Raw genomic sequence first — 24836 nt, forward strand, 5'->3', positions numbered from 1 at the left:
ATAACGAGGAGATATGAGTTCAGGTCACTGATCATGGTAGATCTTGAGGATTCTAATACTTGAGGACTACAAGGTTTGTCGAATGAAAAAGAGGAATGGAGTGTACTGTTATCGGCAAAACTATGAATAGGACTGGAAGTCTGTGAGAGCAGGTCATTTATATACAAGAGGAAGAGAGTTGGTTAAAGAACAGAACCCTGAAGTACACCTGCGCTGGTGGGGAAATCTGAGGAGAGTAGACTGTCCACCATGACTGACAAAGCTTGTGATCCAGTTGCTGAGTGAGGAAGGCAGACCATAAGATGGCAGTTTGTTAAGTAGGTCTCTGTGCCAAATCCGATCAAATGTCTTTGAAATGGTGGGTGGGTGGGTGTGGGGTAACCAAGTGAATTTCTCCAAATTTCTCTATGGCTTGAGTCTGGAGGTGGATGGTGAAGGCAAGAAGATCAGCTGTAGATTGTGAGTGGTGGAATCCATACTGCTGGTTACTGATTAGTTGGTATGACTCCAGCTGTAGATTGTGAGTGGTGGAATCCATACTGCTGGTTACTGATTAGTTGGTATGACTCCAGGTGGTTCAAGAGTTGGTCGTTGACGATCTTCTCTATAATTTTAGAGAGAACAGAAGCAAGAACAATTGGACAGTAGTTTGTCAGTTGAGTTTTATCGCCTTTCTCTGGGATGGGCTGGATGTGGACCTGTTTCCATGTTGTAGGGTAGATGCCAGTTGAAGAGGATAGATTGAAGAGGTAATATAGGATAGACGTTAGTTCAGGGGCACAATTTTTTAAGACAACAGGTGGGATACCATCAGGACCAGATGCCTTGTTTGTGTTCATGTTATTGAGAATTCTTCAGATTTCTTTTAATTGGTGACATGAAGAGAGCTGTTCATGGCAGTGTGGAGCGACTTTGCCCAGGTCATCAATGCAGGAATTGGGAGAGAAGAGTGGCCTTGTCCTTAGGTTAGTAACTAATGTACCATCTGGTTGTGAGAGTGGTGGAAAACTGGGTGAACAGAAGTTGCACCCAATAACCTTGGCAAGGGACCAGAAGGAGCAACTGCCATTTGGACAGAAGGCGAGTTTGTAGCATTTGGCACTCTCAAAGTCTGACTTCTTGGAAATTATTCTTCAACAATGGTTGCGTTCAGCTGCACTTCAGTGTAGGCAGAGTGGGCTGCTGGAATTTTGGTCTTGAGTCATTCATGTTAAGCATGCCTCCAAAATTCATAAAGAAGTTTATCTGGTAAGGCTGTATATTGATTCTCCCACCTATAGAATTGCTAAATTTCTGTCATGTTTATTAACTGTCCATACTGGACAATCCAGATCATCCATCAAGAATTCCACACATTTTCTTGAGAAAATCAAGGATATTCAAATACAACAGTGAGATTTTTTAGTTAGCTTTGACATTATTCCCCTCATTACATTATCTGACACTGTTAATTTACTATATGATGATTACCCTCCTATTATTGCAAAGATTTTTGAATTTGTTATACAATCAAACAAGATCTATAGACAAGTTGAAGGTACTGCCATGGGTAGCCTTCTGTCTCCACATTTGGCAAACTATTTTTTGAACCATCTGGAAGATATCTTGTTCTCATCCATTCATCCCCAACCCTCTCATCGGTTTCATTATGTTGATGATGTCTGATATTTGGCCTCATTCTGAAAATGAACTTACCGCTTTCTTATAACAGATCAATAGCCTTCACCCACGCATTCAATTCACCATGGAAAAAGAAAAGGCTGGTAGTTTACCATTCTTGGGCATCATCATTGAGCCTTGATAAGATCTCATCTCGACTACTGTGCCCAGATTTGGTCACCTCGGTTCCTTCTTGATGGGGAGGAGGTGGAGAGGATCCAGAGGCGAGTGACTAAGATGATAACAGGTCTATGGAATGAACCATATGAGAACAGGTTGAAGATTTGTGGGTTGCAGAAACTAGTTGATAGGCGGAGGAGGGGAGATATGATTGAGACATTCAAATTGCTAAAGGGATTCTATAGGATTAATTCAGAGGATATTTTTGAGATCAGGACTGGTGGTGGGAGAACTAGGGGACACCTATGGAAGCTGGGCAAGAGTGTGGTTAGCAGGGGTGTTAGAGCTGGGTTCTTTACTTTTAGAGTGGTAAATGAGTGGAATAAGCTGCCAAAGTCTGTTGTGGGTGCTATGACGGTGAACGAGTTCAAGGCAAGGTAAGATAGATACTGTGAGAATGTAATCGCATAGTTGTGTGGACACGATGTTTAGGGCCTCCCTCGATGAGTCTAAGGACTCCTGGAGTCGCCCGAAATAATAATAATAATTATGAGCACAGCCTCCAGTAATTTATCAATCAGTGTTTATCGAAAACCTACCTTTACTGGCAGATACATTCATCAGTGCCTGCTCATCACACCTCTCAAAAAATTGGTGTTATCAAGTCTTTAATTAATAGAGCACATAATGTTTACTCCTCTCCCTCAAGCTTACAACAAGAACTTCTCACTATCAAAACATTAATGGAATTTAATGGTTACAATCCCTCAGGATTCTTCAGCAGACCACATGGTTCCAACCCCTTATATTTCTGGCATCTTTGAACCAATTGGTAGAATTTTGAAAAAGTATCATTTCATTCCCACATGTTTTCCTATCAACAAAATTTCTCATCTGTTGCCATCTAAAAATGACAAACTGTTACCTCTATCATTAGCTAGCATTTACCAGATACCTTGTGAATGTAATCTAACATACTTTGGGCAAACAGGGAGTTCTGTGGAAAAAAGAATTAATGAACATCAATATTATATTGAATACATGAAACCTCAAAAGTCTGGTCTGGCACAACATAGTACTGATACTAAACACAATATCCATGGGATGAAGCTCGTCTTCTCCATAGAAGCAGGTTTAAATATGAATGCCTTTTCAAAGAAAGTTGCAAAGCCCTTTTACATCGGCCAAATCTGAATCAGAACGATTGTCTCTCTCTCTCCCCCCCCAAAAATTTGGGAAATTCTTGTCTTATGTAGCCATCAAAAATAGTTTTTAATAATATTTTAATAATATTGTTTTTCAATATTAATTTCTAGCATGCAGCAACAGTATTTAATTGGCAAAACTACAGACTACTGTATGTACCATGTATTCCCATTCCTTTGATTTGCTTGTTTCTACACACTGATGATGTACTATTATTTTCAGTACGAAATATCTGTACTTTCATTTCATTAAAGTGAATCAAAGTGATTATCATGTAATTTATTGTTCACGGTAAGCAGAGGTTTCCCCTTTTACAGCATTGGCACTCTTTTTTTGAGAACCAAGTGGTTCTCAAAAAAGTGGATGGTGGCTGAGAATTTGGAGTGGAAAAAGGGATGCAAGCCTTCATTTCTGTGAGGATGATTTCTGTTATTTGAACTGAGCAGGTGTTTGGATCAGAAGAACTGAAGCAGTAGTTGGACCATGGGAAAGAGGTTGTTGAAACATAGAAGTTGTGGAGGTCCTCCCAGTTGGCACCCTTGCAGTGCCAAAGGAAAGGTGACTGTGAACTGGTATGTGAAGGTTGTTCTGTGGCAAAAGAAACTTGTATAAGGTTGTGGTCTGAGTTACCAAGAGGAGAACCATCAACCACAGTATACCTGGAAGGGAAGCTTGTTAGAAAGAGGTCAAGTGTGTTGGAAAACTGGAGGGGGTTGTCAGGTATTCTGGTAGGAAGATTGATGATCTGAGATAGGTCATTGCTGATTGCAAACACCTCAGCATCCCTGCCTGCTTGGTCAGTGAAATTGGAGAAAGAGAGCCAATGTGAGTTATGGACATTGAAGTCCCAAAGAAGGATGACTTTACTACTGGGGTATTTTGCATGCAGAAAGTCAAGCTTTAGAGAGAGATAGTTAAAGAGGTTGAAGTAGCTGGCAGAGTTTTGAGAGCAATAGAGAGAGAGAGCATATGAAAAGGGCAAGTTGATTTGGTAGGTTGAGCCAAAGCAAATCATATAGTGGGGGATTCAGGGATGTACAGTATGGCATGTCGGTTCTGATGAATGCACAAGTGCCGCTCTTGTGGCACTTGTACATTGCACAGTCCTTTTCATATGGAAAAGGACTGTGCAAACACTACATTAATGGTAAAGTGGTTGTGGAAAATAATGGTAGTTTTTTTTTTTTTTTTTTTATGAGTTTTTTAACTATTTTTTGTGGGAGAATTTTTGAGATCTGCAGTAAGATCGCATTTCTTTGAGTTGTGATTCATTGTATTTTGTGAAGAAGAGATAAAGGGCAGGTGGCGACCCAGTCTCCTATCCATATATAGCCTTGACAGTTCCCCCCCCCCCCCCTGCAGAACTGGCAAAATATGTGGCTGTAGGATTTGATACTGGCTGATTGGAAGCCTCCAGGTTTGGTCCCGTGTACTATCCAGTGGCCACCCAACTGAACTATTTTACCGCTGTACCTTCAAATAGGACCTCTCTTTTGAGCCAGGACCTCCAAATGAGAGGTCCTGGCTCTCTAAAGCGAGACTGGTATGTCACTCTCACTGCATGTGGGAAAGACAGAAACCAAACCACTTGCTCTAGCGACCAAACATGGCTGCAGCCACTTCATGTCTCTAATAAGCAATGTGATGGTATTTCACCAGGTGATGAAAGACATCTACAACCTAGAATGAATGAAGCCTAGTCATGAAGATACTTCATGTGCAAACTTTGTTTGCATATACTTGGATAAAGGATTTTAAAAAAGCACAAATTCTTGGTACATTTGATTTAATTAATAACTAAAGCGAGACTGGTATGTCACTCTCACTGCATGTGGGAAAGACAGAAACCAAACCACTTGCTCTAGCGACCAAACATGGCTGCAGCCACTTCATGTCTCTAATAAGCAATGTGATGGTATTTCACCAGGTGATGAAAGACATCTACAACCTAGAATGAATGAAGCCTAGTCATGAAGATACTTCATGTGCAAACTTTGTTTGCATATACTTGGATAAAGGATTTTAAAAAAGTACAAATTCTTGGTACATTTGATTTAATTAATAACTAAGTGCAAAAATTTTCTACAACTGATCTGCCACTTGTTGCAGATGTTCATTCAATGATTCTCCACTACATTAATGGCAGAAAAAAGGAAAGTCCTCGATATAAAGGGCACTACCTATAGTAAAAGGAAATTATTCTATTATATATAAACTTAGTTTTCACAGAAAAACGTGTTCATTTAAAATCAAATCATTCAGGAATGCTCTCTTTCCCTTGGTGGATATGATATATTTTAATATATCATATCCATGGAGTATCATAAGCATCTTTCAAGAAAAAGACCTAACACTTGTCAAAGAAACCAACACCAGTGATCACTTCCAGGAATGCATCTCTGATGTATGTAATCAAACGTTAGGGGGGGAATGCACTTTAAATACTCTAGTAGAATAGAGATGTGATGAATATTTGTCTGATTCAGCAGGTTCTTCAGATATTCAGATGAATATGCAGAAAGATTTGGTATTCAGGTGGCCTAAGCAGAAAAATTTCTGTTACATTTTGTTTATTTATTCCCCTCTCCTCCAGTTTATATTATGCAATCTTAAAAGTTGTTTATTGTATGAAGTATTAAAATATGTTTTAACATATTGAAAAGAGTTTGGTTTGACCATGAATAATAAAAAAAAAACAATATCTGGAAGTTTTACTTTACTTTGTGAAGATTCAAAATTTGCAAACTGTAAAATATGCAAACAACAAAATATCTGAGTGATACAGAAAAAAAAGAAAGTACACATCTATGATTAATCATGTAAAAACGCAAGCAGAGTGATGAATTTGTAAACTAAAATGAAACTGAAGACTGAAAGCACAATGCAAGAACAAGTAAGCAGTCAGGATCTAAAATGAATCCACCAAAAACAACAAATGTTATTCGACATTAACAAATAATCTAAAAAAAAATAATAATAATAATGCATGACAAAAAAGAAAAAAAATGACAAACAGGCAAAACCATTGCACTGCATAAAAGGCCATACTCAATTGTTCAAAAATTTTCCAAGTTTAACAAATAAACTTATTCCATAGTAAAATTTCTTAGAGAAAATTTCTTTCAGCACCAGCTACCAGCAATATTCATCGAAACACCTTTTTTAAGAAAGGGAAATATTTATGAAAAAAAAAAAAAAAAAAGATGCAGGCTTCTCCCAAAAATACCAAAAATAATTATTCTTTAAAATTTACCATTTAAAATAAAAGTTTCGTTCATATTTTTGTTTCGTTATGTGAGGGAGTAAGTATAATATTTGTTCAGATTTTTATGCTGTATAGTCTTTGTTACCCCCCCCCCCCCAACTGGCCAAGACGTATATATACGTCCAGATAAATCTAGATATGATTCTGTAACATCTATTGAATAACATGGATAAGAAATGCAAGTTGGTCTCACTATTTCATCCACCTTAGCCGGTAGAGAGGTTAATGACATACTATACAACTTAATAGCAGTTTTATTATGAAATGGAGAATGTTATGGATGTAACTATATTTCATAGCCATATGCAGAAAAAAAGTTTCAAAAATTTACCAGAGCTTATGAGAATATAATCTTCAGCAGAGTTGCTTTGGTTTGCACTATTTGAAGGACATGAACTATGGAACACCTTTTATGCCACGTTAATTACGTTTAACTGGCCTGATTGTAGTAGTAGTTTATTAAAATATAGAGCATAAGGATTTGATCTAGAATAAGTAAGAAAATATAACAGAGAATCAAAAGATATATTTTGATGATTACACCACATTTTTTATTATTCAGTTATACAAAATATTGAAATAATAGTTTCCGACGTTTCGTAAATCGTAGGATTTACATCTTCAGGGGGGGTAAATAGTATAACTTAAAGTTTAAACAAGAGAATTAATAAATACAAATCATAACCGTCTGGCTATTCATAAACTCAAATAACAGAATGCAGATATCAAACATTATTGACATTGAACAATACTGGACGATGTTCACGTGTTCTTGTTCTCGTTCATGTGGACGATATTTTCATTATATTCAATGGAACAACAGATGAACTTATCAATTTCAAAGATTATCTCAACAATTTGCACAACACCATAAAATTCACTTTAGAACAAGAAGAAAATAAAAAACTTCCTTTTCTGGATATTCTATTAAAAGTTAATGAAGAAAGTAAACTCTCCTTCTCAGTATATAGGAAACCGACAAACACTGGAAGATTTCTAAATGCAACCTCACACCACCATCCTTCACAAAAAATAAGCTTAATTAAAACGCTTCGAGACAGAGCATACAATATCTCCAGCACACAAGAAAGATGTAATGAAGAACTAAAATACTTGACACAAATCCTCCAATAGAATGGATATGAAATAAAAACAGGATTACAAAAACGCAATCTCGCTTCCTTATATCAAAAAGGTTACAGATAAGCTAGCCAAATTAATAAACAAACACAACATAAAAGTAACCTTCCTTCCAATGGAAAAAAATCTCAAGATTCCTACATCCACCCAAATCACCTCATCATCATCATCATCAAATTCCTGCAATGTATCCTCAATGGGTGTACAGAATATGATAGTACCACATGAAAAAATTACATCATTACTAACTTACTATCTACAATTTTCCTCCAAATCAATCTGTTACTTGTCCCAACATTATCAGATCTTATAAAGGGTGTCCCAAAATTCACGCAAGATTTAAATTTAGTGCCATATGTGCGGTAAAGTGTTGCCAACGAGAAAAAAACAGACAGCGTGACAGCTGACAGTTCAGGGTTATTAAAAATGGAGCGCTACACGAAAGAACAACGCATTTTCATTGTTGAGCAATATTTTAAAAATAATGAAGGTTTGTCAGCTACAGTTCACAATTTTCGTACAAAATATGGTCGGAATAGTGATTTAGCTTCATCAACTGTGAAAAGATTAATTAAAAAATTCAAGGAAACAAGTCGTTCAACAGAAAACATTGAAGCAGTTCGTGAGAGTGTTGCTGAGAGTCCAGGAACATCAATTCGGCACCGTGGTCTCGAATTGGGAATTTCGAGAAGCTCTCTACAGCGTATTCTCACAAAAGATTTGCATCTTTATGTTTACAAAGTTCAATTGACTCAAGAACTGAAGCCTACTGACCACACACAGCGAAGAGAGTTCGTTGAATGGATTATGGAACAACAACAAGTGGATGCATATTTTTCGAACAAAATCATCTTCGGCGATGAGGCTCATTTTTATCTTGATGGCTTCGTTAATCGACAAAATTGTCACATTTGGGGTTCAGAAAATCCACGAGTGATTGTTGAGAAATAAACGAATCCACGTGTGGATTTTGGGCTGGAGGCATCATTGGTCCATTCTTCTTCGAAAATGCAGCTGGTAAGGCAATAACAGTTAATGGTGTTCGCTGTCGCGACATGATAATCCAGTTTTTTGTGCCTAATTGCAAGATATGGATGTGAACGACATGTGGTTTCAACAAGTCGGTGCCACATGCCATACAGCCAGAGAAACAATTCAATTACTGCATGAGTCATTTCCTGGTCGTGTAATTTCCCGTATTGGTGATCAGAATTGCCGCCCAGATCATGTGACTTAACGCCGTTGGACTTCTTTCTTTGGAGTTTTTTGAAGTCTAAGGTTTATGCCAACAGCCCACGACCATTCACGCCTTGAAGGAGGAAATTGAGTGCTGTATCAATGAAATTCAGCCATATTTATGCAAAACAGTCATGGAAAATTTCGACAAAATAGTGCGTACGTGCCAGCAAAGCCATGGAGGCCATTTACCCGATATGCTATTCCATGCATAACCTATACTGTATACTTTATGAATCAATAAGAAATTACAATTTTTAATTAAAAACCTGTGTTTTCTATCAAAATTACTTCTTGCGTGAATTTTGGGACACCCTGTATTTCTATCGTCTAAGGCACTTTGTACCGTATCAATCCACCTATATCTTGGTCTTCCTCTGGGTCATTTTCCTGCCAACCTGGCAGAGAACACTTGTTTTGCTAATCTTTCCTCTCGCATTCTATTTAAGTGACCATACCACCTGAGATTAGCTCTGCTAATGCATTCCTAGATGCTGACAATGTCAAGTTCTTTCCTAATATCCTCGTTTTTAATATGATATTGACATTGATGCCATTTGTTCACACCTTTAATCTTTCTCAGGACTCTCATATCTGCGGCCTCTAGTCTTTGGTCAAGTCTATTGCTTCTGACCCAGCTCTCAGATACATAAGTTAAAACTGGTTTAAACATTGTCTTGTATACAGTCTTGTATATACAGGTAATTTAGTGTTCCGACTAATTTCTCTCTTATTCCATATGAATTTATTCAATTGACTTCCCACCATACCAGCTTTGCTGATTCTGTTGTCTATTTTTATATTTAATTTACCATCTTCACTAAAAATCATGCCTAAGTAGCTGAAATGTTTTACTTGTTCCACAGGTTCTCCATTCACAACACAGCTGACATTTTCAATGATTCTGCCTACTTTCATTGTCTTTGTCTTTTTATTGCTGACCTTCATACCATATCTATTACAACAGTTATTCAATTCAGTCAGAAGTATAACATCATCCGCATAAAGCAAAGAGCTGACATTAACATCTCCAATTTTGATATCATGTTTAATACCACTTTCCTTCATAATGTGATCCATATAGATAATGAATAACAGAGGGGATAATGTACATTCTTGTCTCACACCAGATTTAACATTAAACCATCTTCCTGTACTTCCTTCAATTCTAACTGCTGACTTACAACTCAAATACAGACTAAGTATTGCTTGATATAATGCCCCATTGACACCATATAACTGTAGTGTATTGAATAGCTTCTTGGCACCTTGTCTTATGCCTTTTCCAAATCGACAAAACTCAAATAGAGATCTTTGTTATATTCCCATGATTTCTCCACTATTTGTCGTAAAGTGAAGATCTGATCCTGACAGCCTCTATTTGGCCAGAATCCAGCTTGTTCTTCACCCAGCTTTTCTTCCACAATTCTTCTCAATCGTTTCTCAAGTATACTTGCATAGATCTTGCCAGGAACACTTAGTAGGGAAATACCTCTGTAATTCTCACATTCAGTTTTATTTCCTGTTTTATATATCGGTACTATGAGAGCTCTACTAAAATCATCGGGAATTCGTCCCTCTGTCCAGGCTTTCTGAATAGGCATTTGCCATTATTATTAGCTTTGCTTTTTTTACCCAAATTTTACCACTATATTTTTGTATGTCTGACAATCATTTCCTACTCTGCTATTTAGATCCCCAACAAGGACCAACTTTTCCTTTTACATTGTGTCAGTTGCTTTTTCTAAAGCATCAAAAAATTCCTCCACTTCTACCTTAGTAGAACCTTCTGTGGGACCATAGGCACAAATAAGTCTCATTGTCCAGTTCCCCATTCTCATATTTGCCCACATTACTCTACTTGAGACTGCCTGCCATTCAAGAAGATTAGCCTCATATTTTGTGTTGAATACTATGGCTACTCCTTCTTTTCCTTGATTGTCATTGTCTGAATATAACATTTTGTATTTATTGCTCAGAAAGATCTCACCAATTTTTGTCTTTTTTGTTTCAGTCACTCCTATTATGTCGATCTGGTACTTATCTAATTCCTCAGCTAGCTCCATTTCTTTGCCATTCAGGCTTCTTATGTTGATAGTACCGATCTTTAACTCTGCTGATGTTGAGTTGGGGTGTGGTTTCAGATTTTCCAGTAGCTGACTTTTCGCTGTTCGCTCTGGTTCCCTGGCAAAAACAACGGGGGCCTTGTTTAACTGGGCAACACCCCAGCTGGCATGAAATTTTGTAATGTTGTACCATCATTTTTTATTTGGGTTTAACCAATAAGAATACAATTTGGTCGGCTAAGTCCCAAATTGCCAGCCCATCCTCGTTCGTTCAGTACCCAAGTAGATACCCAACAGGGTGCACCATGAGAAGGTGAGGATTGGACATTAGGTCAGAAGCCCTGGTCAGTTCTCTGCATACCTTTAAAGGCTATGTGGAGGTCTCCTCTCAGTTATACAGCTTTGACCCTTAAGCACCCCAATCATCCTCTCAAAACCACCTCATCATCCTCTTAAAAAACCAGGAGTCTACAAAATCCATTGCTCTTGCAGGATTTGCTATGTAGGACAGACAGGACGATCTGGAGAAATACATGGCTGAACACCAAAAAGACGTACAACACAAAAGAGAACAAAAAACGGGTCTTGCTTTCCATACCACTTCCACTGGACACGATGTACTCTGGCAAAAAACGACAATGTCATACATAGAAAACAACAGTTATATAAGAAAATTTAAAGAAGCTGCTAATATGCTAAAAAAACCCAACCCAATGCAATAAAAATCAAGGTTTAATTCTCCATCAAGTGTGGTCAGCTCTAATAAAAAATCTACCTCAATCTGAGCTCGGACTGTATGAACAAGAACATGTGCCATCGTCCAGTATTGTTCAACGTCAATAACATTTTATATCTGCATTCTGTTATCTGAGTTTATGAATAGCCAGACAATTATGATTTGTATTTATTAATTCTCTTGTTTAAACTTTAAGTTATACTATTTACTCCCTGAAGATGTAAATCCTACGATTTACAAAACTTGTCGGGAACTATTATTTCAGTATTTTGTATAACTGAATAATATAAAATGTGGTGTAATCACCGAAATATATCTTTTGAACCAATTAGCCACAGAAGTGTATGCCTGCAATAACAGAGAATGTTATGGATCCATTTGTATTTTATAGCCAAATCAGAAAATTCTTCTAGTTCTGAGAATTTACCAGAGAACTCATGAGAAAGTTCCATCTGTTATCAATTTCCTGTAACATGTGACAGAGCATATCTGCCGTAACTTCAGCAATGGCTACAGCAATTCTGGAATGCAGCTCATTCAAATTGGCTGGTAGTGGTGGTACAAAGACATATTCTTTTGCAAAGCCCCACAAGAAAAAATCTAATAGTATAAGGTCAAGGGAACATGGTGGCTATGCTACAAGTACCCCTCTACCAATCCATAAACCTAGAATATGGGTGTTGAACTACGACCTTATGTCTGTCAGGTAATGAGGAGGTGCTCCGTCTTGCTGGAAATGTAAGCATCTGTTGTGGTGATCGTCATCTAATTGTGGTATTAGGTACCCTTGTATCATGTCCAGATACACACCACCAGTAACAGTAGACTCCGAAAAAAAGAAGGGTTCATACACTTTCTTTTTGCTTATAGGTTTACAATGCCATGTGGATTTTTGTTTCCCTAATTTCTGTAGTTGCGAGTATTTACTTGTTCACTTACATGAAAACAATCATGTCCAAAGAAAAGACACTTTGTTCTATTCTACTGATCATTTCTGTACGGAAATCCTGGCATATCTCATCATCTTTCTTCAAACATTGTATGAGGATAAATTTGTAGGGCCTTAAATGTAGACGGCGTTGTAAAACAGGCCAAACAGTCACATGTGGAATTTCAATTTAACAAGATTCCCCTTCTGGTTGACTTCCAAATTTAAACCCATACGAGGAATAGGGTATATTGAATGGAAGAAAGAGTAGACTATAGAAGAATTATAGTAAGGTCTATTGAGAGGGCATAATTGTAAGGCCAGAAATGAAAAGATCCCATGGCCCTCGAGTACTCTAATAGCATAAGGGTCATAAAATAAGAAGAGTTGGCTGATAAGGCCTTATAGGAAAGATTAAAGTAAGTGGATCTTCCTCAAAGTAGAAGAAGAAGAGGATAGATCCAGCTGGGGTCCATGGGAGTGCCACTTCCCTTACAATCAAGATGATTGCCCCTTATGGCCCTGTTGGTCAACGAGTCCTTATTCAGTATGCGCCCTCTAGGGGTTACAGGGTCCCTCCGAGAGAGCTGATGTAACAAAATCAAAAAAAGTTGTTTGCTGCTCAAGATATAAATAACAGGATGGGAAATAAATTCCAGACATATAAAAATCATTTATTATTCAGGACCTCCGTGGAGTCACAAGACTGATCATGGGAGGTCCTTTCTAGACAACACAACGTCTATCATATGACTTTGAAATAATTCACCATTTGTGCTCTCACCACCCTGTCAGGAAATTAATTCCAAGATTCAACCACCCTCCATGCAAAGAAATCACTGGTCACCCTCTCCCTCATAATTTTCTTTTGCAACTTCCAAGGATGATACCCTGTTTGCCTTCCACTTGTTCTATATATAAAAGAACACCCCAGTGTCAATCCTGTAACTACCTCTCAATAGTTTAAATGTCTCACTCATGTCACTTCTCCTTCAATCTACCAAACTTTGCAGCTCACATTCCTTCAGTCTATCCACATAATTAATGTTGTATGGTCCAGATAACATTTTTATTATCCATCTCTGTACTGTTTCCAAGGTTAATTTATCCCCTTCAAATGCTGGGAACCACATTTGAGAACAATAGTCCAGATATGGTCTAATCAGGGCTTTGTACAATGGAATCACAACTTTTCTATCTCTGCTAGTCAGTGTCCTTCTTAGTACTGGAGAAATCTTCTGGGATATCTTCACTTTTTCAACATGTTCCCAGAACTTCAAGTTTCTATCAATCATCACCCCAAGGTCCCCACTTCCTCCAGTAATGTTCCTCATACAGAGCATGCAGCCTCACATCAATGTATTCCAAACTTCAAGACATTACATTTAGTTGAATTAAACTGAAACCCACATTCATTTGCCCATCATTCCAGCTTATTCAAATCCTCCTGTATAGCTACCTCATCAGTACTATTACTAATAATGCTTCCCAACTTAACATTGCCATCTGCAAACAACTGAATATTCCCTTGTAATCCAATGACGATGTCACTGACAATATCAGTCTCAGTACTGAGCCCTGTGGTACCTCACTTGCAACCTCTGCTTCCTTGATACTGCTGCCTCATACAAAACTCTGATATCTAAACTTGCTGTAACTTAAATATCAGTTTACCATGTGGCACCCTGTCAAATGCTTTTGTAAGATCCAAAAAGATAGTAATATATGCCTGTCACTCATCAACTGTTCTTGTTACTTTATTATAAAAGGCAATAACAAAAACACAATTACCCCTTAACAAATCCATGTTGACTCTTACATATAACAACATCACTCTCATCTACTCAATGCTGCATATGATCTCTCACTAATTTCTCCAATATCTTAATAACTACCGATGAAATAAAAACTGGTCTATACCACCATTATGTAATGGCACTATTTTAAACTAGGCAGGATTCAAAACCAAAGGGCATCATTGCTAACTGAAATATGGAGCCTCATGCATTTTTTTTACTTATTAAATAAGACAAAAATTAGCAGTCAACAAAATACCCAGGAAATACATACTAAGTAATAGAAAAGTAAGTGTTTTAAAAAACTGCCATTCTTAAGGAGAATAAGATCAAATGCCTCTGCCAATTAAGTAATGTATTCACATTGTATGTGCTAATACTATCAATTAAAAAAATAATAAATAAATAAGTGCAGTTACCTCAGTTATGTCTGCTGTGAGCTGCATGATTTCACTGCATACATTCTTCAACTGTTTCTTCAAATTAGGAATTTCTTCTGTAGTTATTATTTTTACCTATTAAGTATATTTATTAATGGTATTAAGAAGTATTCATAACTCTGAATGACATACAAATAAAATATACAACAGATGTTTTAAAACAAATTTTTGATCTGACCAAGTGAAAGACTGCACAATGCAGTTTTAATGACACTTCATAGTGATTTCAATCCTTTGAACTGTATCTTCATTAATGCATGATACATGTTCAACTATTATATACTCTTCTGGAATAAAACACATATTTACCTTTATTTTCAGCAAGTTCTAATTCCTATTACAGGAGGCAACAGACTAAAGAAATGGGTAGAGCAATGAGTAAAAATGAGGTAACCAGCCCTTCAAGAAACAGTGACTTCTTGAGAAGGCTGGTTACCTCATTTTTACCCATTTTGACATCAGACCCTAGAGAATCTCTGTCTGGAAATGGGAACAGCCAAGAGTAATTGCACAAATATATTCATAACATACAGAGAACCTCATGCCATGAATTTCATGGATGATCTACAGTCCACATGCCTCTGTTAACAACAACAAATATATAATTATAACTAGCATAAGACAAGGTACATAAGACCTGGAATGATAGTGCAATAGAAATCAGTTCTATGGTCATGTTTAGCTTTGAAGAGAATGATTTTAGCCTGTATGTGATGTTCCAATGATAAGGCATAGAGGTACCGATATAATAATAATACAGAGTTGACTCTTTTAGCATGGATTAGATACTGTGATGCATGTGCATGAATCATTACTGCTAAAACCTAATGTTGGGGAATAAGTGTTCTAAATTTATTGCAGAAATTTTATAGAACAATGGGTGTATGCTAAACACAATACTGGTTACCATAACATCAACATTGCCAAAACTTCAGTAAGACATTTTTTCTAACATACAGGACCCCCCCCCTCAAGTTTAATTGAGTGAAATTTTATCACACCTATTAGAGGACAAATATGCATTTAGCAGAAGAGCACAGTACTGAATACACAAGGATATATTACTTTTTTCTCTCTCATCCCCAATAATACTGAAGGAGCAAATCTTCTGTTTTTCATTGAGTCTCTTAATATAACAAGATATAGTGTGTCAGCCTAATTTTGCTTGTCGTTTCTGCACATTGTCATCAGAGTACTGTTATTTTCAGTATATAACATCTGTACTTTCCTTAAGTTTATTACTGTGGTTATCGTGTAATTTTGTTATTTATATTGTGCAAGCACCATCAAAGTGGAAAAAAAAAAAAAAAGAGGTGGAATATACATCATTCTCTAGTGCAAATAGACACATATCATGACCAACTGTGAAAGACATTAGTAAGTACTTGTGAAGCATACATAAACCTGGTTACACAAAAGTGGTTAAGCTAAGAGAGGAAATTTCATGGATTCTTGAAAAGAAATTGTTGATGTGGTCTGAAGATAAATGTGAAAAAGATACAGATATGTTGACAGAAATGATATGTGAGAAGGCATAGATAATATTTTTTGAAAAGAATATCCAAGATATACATTTGAATTTAACACAAGTTATTATTGGTGGTTTAGGCATTTCTGGAATTGAACTAGAAACAAATTACCATGGAGCATGGGTAACCAGCATTGGCAGATAAAGCTGCAACTAACAAATTTATGAGGAATTTTTACAAAATTTGTCCAAAGTTATTCATCCTCCAAGAATTCAACTTTGATGAAACTGGGTCTCTTCTGGAAAAAGATGTCAAAAAGAACAAACATGTATTATGAATGATGAACAGAAGCGTAAGGACAAAAGTGAGTGACAGATATTCTAACATAGATGTTGGGATCAAATGAAACTACTTGTCTTAACACGATCACTGCCAACTACGAGTATACTCGTAGTTCGTATATGAGCTACACAAGCCAGCTACGAGTATACTTGTATGACGCTTACCACCGGTAACGAGATTACCGTACTGTACTTGAAGTGAAAATGCTTGGCTTGTGGAGCTAGCAGCAAAACTGTGTACAGTCATAGATGGTATATGCTCTGCACAAGCCAACTACGAGTATACTTGTATGATGCTTACCGCTGGCAACGAGATTACTGTACTGATCTTGAAGAAGTGAAATTGCTCAGCGTACAGGAACAGACTATGCCGAAGTAGCATGGCAGTGAACGTGTTAAGCATTCTAAGAAGAGCACTGAATAATGCAAAAGCCTCGACTCCCAGTGATTATCATCAGTAGTAATCAAAAAGAGAGTGAATGAACTGTGAAATTTAAAATTGGTTTGTGAATTATTATGACTCACGATTTAGACCTTGAATGTTCCACAGGATTTATGAAGGTGAAATTTTCTGTGGACATCATCACACTGAATTAACTAATAGATCAGAACACATAAACTTTAAAGTGAAGCACCATAAGCTCATGTTCAAATGTGACACAGCTTGGAGCAAATCTAAGTCTTGAAATGACACTGGAAGATGTCCAAGTAACATTTTAAGACAATAGACGCTTGTGCAGTGTCATTCTGAAGACCACATTGACAAAGGAGTCACATCAGAAACTGCATATACGGAGACTATAAAAGAACTCACAATGCAAAACCTGAAAGAAATATTGATGAGGCACAAATTGAAGACATTATTGTCTTCACATGCCCATGACAGAGCATTCCAGATTTTTCAATAAATGATTCACATACTGAGCAGTATGCATTTATCCTGAATGGGATATCAAAGCCAAAACTAAGAACATTGATTCACTCTTCCTCCTCACCTTCAGAACAATGTCAAGAATTTATCCCCTCCATATAAGGCTACCAAAATTTTTTTTACTGTTTTTTTATGCACCAAAGACAACATCCATAAACACATGAAAGTTCTTGGCTTTCTCCCTTAAAAAATGAGTGGAGTAACACTGATTCCCAAGCAATTATGAAAATTACTGAAGATCTTCAATCCAATAAAACTGACTCCCTTGCCACTCACCTGTCTCCCTGAAGATATTGCACAGTATTCACTACATTAGTGAACTGTGATTCCATAGATAGGGTTGAGTTTTGGCTTTGAATAGAATGCCAAAGAAAACATTTTTTCATTTAAAATTTTATTATATGTTCTTATATTATTAAAATGCAACAGGTAAGTGTGTTTATATGTTAATTTATATTTCATATTTTGACTAGAATTCAAAAAAAAAATTTAATTTAATTTTTTTTTTTTTTTTTTTCAAATTCAAGTGTATAGCCATGTTTATTTTAACATATATATTTCTTTATAAAGAAAAGATCAAGAAAGCATTTTTTTTACATATTCTTTATAAAAAAACATGTATATACTGTATCATTAGACAAAAATTAACATATTTAATCCATGAATGAATTTTCTTAAACTAGTCAGTTTAATAAAATTGACTAATTTGGTCCTAAAACTCCAAATAGCAGCAGTATATGCTTTTATACACAGCCACACATGAAAAACAATGGAAATCCATATCTGATTATAATGTACTTTACGGTAAAGATATTTAGTCTCTATTCAAGTAAAAATCAGGTATGTTAATGATTATACTTACAAGCTTTAGATGAATAGGAATACAATTATTTTTGGAACATGCTCCTATTTGACAGTTTTTAAGACCATGAATACATTATATGGTTTTACTTCAACCATCAGCCACACAAATTCAGATTACATTTCCCACTAAAGGTAAATTAGCAAAATAATTAAAACTCAGGATATCAGTATTCCTTCTTTGCATTTGTTCCTTCTCTTGTCATATTATTTTCTTTGTGCAAATCAGCTGTTTAACACTTATCGCAATATAGCATATCCTGTACTTTCCATTATCACAAATATGTGAATGATGTCACAACAACTGGATACATATCACAAACAGCAGAGGACAGTTCAGCCATGATGGATGAGATAACTATCAGCAGCATAACTAAGATAGAAGCTTCTCATTCACTGTATGTGCCTCTGTAATGTAATCTGCAGAAAAGTATGTAAAGATATCTCTGCTGTAAGGAGGCAAGTACACTTGCCAATTCTTCTACTTGCTGAAATAAAATATTTTACAATTGTGACTTTCACCAAGAGGTATAGTTAGGCTCGATGACCTCACTAGTTATCCACAGGTACGGATGCTTCATTTTCTCATTGCAACGAAATATCATTCTGAGAAAAATGCTAAAAACTATATCAACATAATGGTATTTGTAACATCTTTTCCTATTCTGATTTTTGTATAGACAAATTATGTAAAGGTGTTTACATGAAAATAGCATTAAAACATCATGTGATAAAACAAGGAAGCTAATAAAAAGAAAAACAGTTCTAAATGACAAAATCAAAAAACCAAGTTAATAACTTTAACTGCGTTAACTGGCTGTAAAACTTCACTGCCAGCTCTATCTAATGAATCAAGAAGGTGATACAAGGGCTAGCGTGTACCCTCCCCACTTAGGTGACATGCAGCTATATCACCTTAATGCAATAGCCCTCGTCCACTTCTCGTGGACGAGGGCTATTGCATCAGGGGCAAGTGCAGTTAAAGAAGTGAGCCCAGCAGGCAAAGAGAATGTTGCGAGTAGGAATGCTGAATGTTAGAAGCATGACTGGAAGAAAAAAGGAGGTGGCAGACATGATGAGGAAGAGGAAGTTGGACATTTTATATGCACAGGAAACAAAGTGGAAGGGGATAAAAGGCAAAGGAACTGGGAGATGGGTATAAAATGTTCTACTCTGGAGCAAATGAAGAGGGAAGAAATGGTGTTGGAATTGTGGTGTGTGGCAGAATAAAGGACAAAGTACTGGAAGTGGGTAGGAGAAACGACAAAATCATGTGAATGAAACCAGATATTGGAGAAGAGCAAGTGGTTGTTTTATGTGCATATGCCCCACAAGTTGGCTGTACAACAGAAGAGAAAGATGAGTTCTGAAACATATTATATGAAGAAATGATGGAATTGGAAGAAAATGAGATGGTTATTGTTGGAGGAGACTTGAATGGACATGTAGGAAGACAGAATAGGAACCGTGAAAGGATGTATGGCAGCCATGGAGAGGGAACAATGAACTAGGAAGGAGAGAGGATTGTTGACTTCGCAGTAGCATTTGATCTAGTAATTGTGAAATGCTTTTTTTGCAAGAGGAAAGAACATTTGATAACATTTAGAAGTGGTAACAACAATTCGCAGATTGACTACATCTTGACTAGAAGAAAATATCTTAAGGAAGTGACAAATGGTAAGGTAATCCCAACAGATCAAGTGGCGCAGCAACACTGGCTGATGTGTGCGAACTTTAAAATAAGGCCAAAGAACCTTTGAAAGCCATGGGATGAAGACAATTAAAAGAAGAGAGTGTGAGGAATCATTTTAAGGAGAGGGTGTTAGAGAGGATTTTGGATGGACTAGAAAGCGTACGAGATTGGTGGAGACATAATTCAAAAGCAATTCTGAATTGTGCAATTGAAGTGCTTGGTGAAACATCTCAAAAAATTAGAGAGCATAAGGAAGGTTGGTGGTGGAATAATAATGTGCAAGAAGCAGTGAAGGCTAAGAAGGAGGCAAAGAAGAAGTGGGACGAGTTAAGAGTGGAAGAGGACAGAGAGAGAGAGAGAGAGAGAGAGAGAAGCCACGAGAATTGTTGTGCAGGCAAAGGCAATGGTGTATGAAGATCTTTATGATCAATTAGAAACAAAAGGAAGGGCAGAAAAAAATTTATCGCCTGGCAAAATGTAGAAATAAGGTATCAAAGGACATCTTACATGTGAGGCAGATCAAAGACTCCAAAGGAAGAATATTAAGGAGGGATGTGGATATAAGAAACAGATGGAAGGGTTTTTGAATGAGGAAAATGTGAGGACTCACAGAAAAGATGGGCAGCCATATGAGGGGATGATACAGAACATCAGTCAAGTGGAAGTGAAGGAGGCTGTAAAGAGGATGAAGAATAGAAAATCAGTGGACCCTGAAAGGATCCCAGTGGAGGCATGGAAGACACTGGGGGAAGAGGGCATTGACCTGCTGTGGGATCTGTTCATAAAAGTCTGCCAATAGGAAAAAATGCCTGAGGAGTGGAGGGAAGTACACTTGTCCCTATTTACAAGGGTAAAGGGGATGAAGAAGACAGTAAAAATTACACAGGAATAAAGTTAATGTCCTACACAAGGAAAATCCTAGAAAGGGTTCTTGATGGAAGACTGAGGGAGGCGGAGATTGCAAAGGAGCAGTTTGGCTTCATGCCTGGTCGATCGATGACAGGTGCTATCTTTGGGTTATGGCAGACGATGGAAAAGTTTTGAGAGAAACAACAGGAGCTACATCTGGTGTTTATTGATCTGGAGAAAGCGTATGATAGTGCCAAGACAAGAAGTCTGGAGGTGCCTGAGAGAAAAAAAAGGTACCAGAGAAATGTGTCAGTTTGGTGCAAGAGATGTACAGAAATGGGAAGACGAGTTTGGACCTGCCTGGGAGAGACCGAAAGTTTTCAAGTGACAGTTGGTTTGCATCAAGGATCAGCATTAAGTTTGTTCCTGTTTAATATTGTGATGGAGATGGTGACAGAAGAGATGAGAGAAGATGTGCCTTGGACAATGTTGTATGCAGATGACATCGTGCTGTGTGCAGAATCAAGAGAAGTGGCAGGTAAATTAGAAAGACAGAGGAAAGTACTGGAAGAGAAAGAGAGGTATGAGGCTGAGCAGAAGTAAAACAGAGTACATGTGTTGTAAAGTGGATGGCAGATAAGAGACAGATCTGGAGCTGGAAGGAAATGTCATCAGGAAGGTTAGCGACTTTAGATATTTTGGTTCAACAGTGAAAGAGGATGGAGGCCAAGAAGGAAGTGGGATGCAGAATAAAAGCTGGATGGAGGAACTAGAGAGAGAGATGGCTGGAGTGTTATATGATAAGAGGGTGTCAGTCACTCTAAAGGGAAAAATCTAGAGGACAGTGGTGAGACCAGCAATGATATATGCTATGGAAACTGTGGCCCTGAGGGAAAATAACATCAGCAGGATGGAGGTAGCAGAGATGAGAATGCTTAGGTGGATGTGTGTGGTGTGACCAGAAAGGATCGTCTGAGAAATGACTACATAAGAGAAATGGTGAAAGTTACGAACTTAGGCGCAAAGATACAGGAGGCAAGGTTGAGATGGTTTGGTCATGTGATGAGGAGGGAGGACAAGTATGTGGGAAAAAGGTCATGCAGGGGAGGAGGAAGCATGGGTGGCCAAAGAAGAGATAGAGGGAGCTGGTGGAAGAGGACCTGAGGATGAAGAACTTGGTTGTGGTTACAGCCCAGGACAGGAGGTTATGAATGAGACTCATTAGAAATAGCGACCCTACATGAGTGGGATAAGCTAAAGGTAGAAGAAGAAGAATAACTTTAACTGCTTTGGTTATAATATAATTACAGTGAAAAAATATTGTTCCAAAACATAGAAATTAACAAATTTTGCAATATTAATGTCAATTAGTGATATCTTTAAGCCAAATTTACTACAAAAATAAAAGATTGAGAATACTCAATATTCATCCTATAATATTATATAGAAGTCAAATATAGGATTGAACACGCATACACACACACACACACACACACACACACAAAAAAAAAACGACAGAAATTTCACAATAATCATGACAAGTGCCAACCTTAAAAATAAGAGATAGAGACAGTTATACGAACATGAAAGAAGAAAGCACTTTGGAGACATCCCACTGATGAGACCTCAAGAAAGCTAGAGACCGGTCTGGGTAGTGGCCCTTCCCATAATGCATAGCTACACACCCCGAAAGGATATGTGCTTTGCACTATGGGATAGTAAGGTAATTAATGTGAAGTCATTTGCTTCTTATATACAAGTAGCCTCGTTGTGACCATACTTCACGCACAAACTTTGTTTACTTTGACCTGGATGAAGGATTAAGCAATAATATTTTCTTGGCATATTTATTTTAATTTATAACCCAGTGAGGAAACTTTCAACAATCTGAGATTTATTCAGAGACATCTTTAAGATCTGGAAGAGTGATAATATAGTTCGCAATTTCTTGAGAGCCAGGCAACAGAAAACCTTCATAACTATTAACAACCTTGTTTACAAAAGACTCAGCAAAGCTGTTAGACAAGAATTCGACCTATTTTCTGTGTTAGTAATTCCTCAGTAGGATATGGAGAACAAGATTGATAAATAAGCAATTTAATGGTTCCCGATTTTTGGAAGGATGGTGGCATGACTGAACATTGATATAAAATCCAGCCTGTTTTTTTTTTTTTTTTTTTTTTTTTTTTTCCAGGCAAAAATTTGAGGTCTCTCCTTTGGCTGAAGAATTATGAGCTGGTCAAACAAGGAAATGTGCTTATCCTTTTCAATTTGGAGAATAAATTGTATGGAAGGATGAGCACTATTTATCTTTGTGAGAAAAAGTTCAGACAAGTAACTTTTCCATATTGTAAAGGTATTACTTTTTCATGTATCTGTATACTGGGGATTCAGGATTGATGTTAGAAAGTAGTTATTATTATTGAAAACATTCCATAAATTAATTTGCAAGAAGCAGTCTGAGTATATGGCAAAATCAACAATACAGGGGGGGGGTCCTCGACCTACGTCGTCCTCGACATGTGTCGTTTTGACTTTTACGGAGGTAATCCCATAAATATTTTTAAAAATAAATTTCAACTTGAAGCAACGCAACGTAAAATTCAAACGTTGCGGGTGAACTTGTTTGTGAGCGCGGCGGAAGAATACGCCGTTATATGGCGTTTGTTTGGGAGAGGTGGCGTCGCTTTAGTCCCGGCATACTCTTTGGGTACCGCATGCTTTGTTTACATCCACTCTCTCATTTTTGTGTTTGTGTTTTTTTGTGACTTTTTACCCTTCAATATGGCTCCCAAACGTAAGGCAGACTCTTCCGATGGCAGTGTGTCGAAGAAAAGGAAAGCCATTACATTAGAAGTGAAATTAGACATTATTGAAAGGGCAAAAAAAGGAAGAAATGCCAATGAACATCGGCAGCGCGTTGAACTTAAGTCATACCACAGTCAGGACTATTATCAAGGATAAAGTTCACATCCTTGAACATGTGAAAGTACAGTTTCATTTGTCATTTTGGGGATTGTTCTCATTTTTTTGTTTGTTTTTTTATTCCAGTTTCATTTTTGTCATTTTTCTGTACTATACAGTAATTATGTTCTCCCTTTCATTTTCCTATGGCCTAGTTCTGTTTCTTGATATATACGTATGACTTTAGGGTGTTTTAGGTTAGGTAAGTAACTTAGGCTATGGTAATTCCGACTTACATCGAAAATTGCCTTACATCGGTCAAAAGGAATGGATCTCCGACGTAACTCGAGGACCCCCTGTATATGCAGGAACGTCTTTTCAGAGTAACACTCATATTTGATCTTATGGAACATTCATGAAGAGAAACATATTAAGACTGATTAAGAGGTCACCGGATTAAGATGATACTACAAGGTATTTTCTTTCAAATGGAGGATGTTTTTGATAATGGATTTAGCTGTGAAGATTTTAGTACATTAGAGAGAGATGCTTTGTGGCTTTGTAACAAGGTAAACAACCTATGCGGTTGATGAGAGGTTATAATGGAACATCTGCATTATGGATTTTGGGGAGAACATACAATCCAGGAGGGTGGCCATGACAGTTTAGAGACAATTGTGGGCACCTGTTAGAGATCCTGATAAAACCTGCTATTAATATTTCTGGATGATCTCTCACTACAGAAGAGATAAATGCTTTATACAAAGATCACTGAATAAGGCATCTCTTCCAAAGGTCATTACAATTAAAAAGTGTACAGAAATCTGAAAGGGCAAAAGAAGGATCATATACTAAAGACGGTAAAATAAAAAAAAACAATTAGCTATAAATTATTATTATTATTATAACATGACACAATTTATACAAGACAGCCCGAATATAGCTACTACATACTGCACCACTATGCACCAGCTACATATGCCATTTACTACCCATTAACAGTATTTTTATCTGTTAATTGTGTGTGTTCTCTGACCAATTTGCATGTATGTTGAATGAACTTAGCTTTCTATACAATATTTGTAAGTTTCTGGGAGAAAAACTTTCTACCTCAGTATGAGATTGGCGAACATAATATTTCTACTACAACTACTACTACTGCTGTTTGTTTGCAATTGAAAAGTCCATATTCTATT

The 24836-nt window shown here is 37.0% G+C and overlaps 1 protein-coding gene across 5 annotated transcripts in view; it reads right to left on the reverse strand.

Moving 5' to 3' along the window:
- The window catches only part of rad50 (DNA repair protein rad50), a 664851-nt gene that overhangs the window by 270849 nt on the left and 369166 nt on the right, over positions 1 to 24836 (reverse strand). For all 5 annotated transcript variants that reach the window (XR_016548684.1, XR_016548685.1, XM_090396855.1 and 2 more), the window contains exon 24: positions 14572 to 14667. Coding sequence is in view for 3 of the 5 variants with exons in the window: in XM_090396855.1 (XP_090252981.1) it covers positions 14572 to 14667 (96 nt within the window). In the remaining 2 variants the exon portion in view is untranslated. The remainder of the gene's footprint in view (positions 1 to 14571; positions 14668 to 24836) is intronic.

The sequence above is a fragment of the Typopeltis vanoorti genome, chromosome 8, assembly GCF_054136105.1.
Source record: "Typopeltis vanoorti isolate ZY-2024b chromosome 8, IOZ_Tvanoo_1.0, whole genome shotgun sequence".
NCBI classification, from domain to species: Eukaryota; Metazoa; Arthropoda; class Arachnida; order Uropygi; family Thelyphonidae; genus Typopeltis; species Typopeltis vanoorti.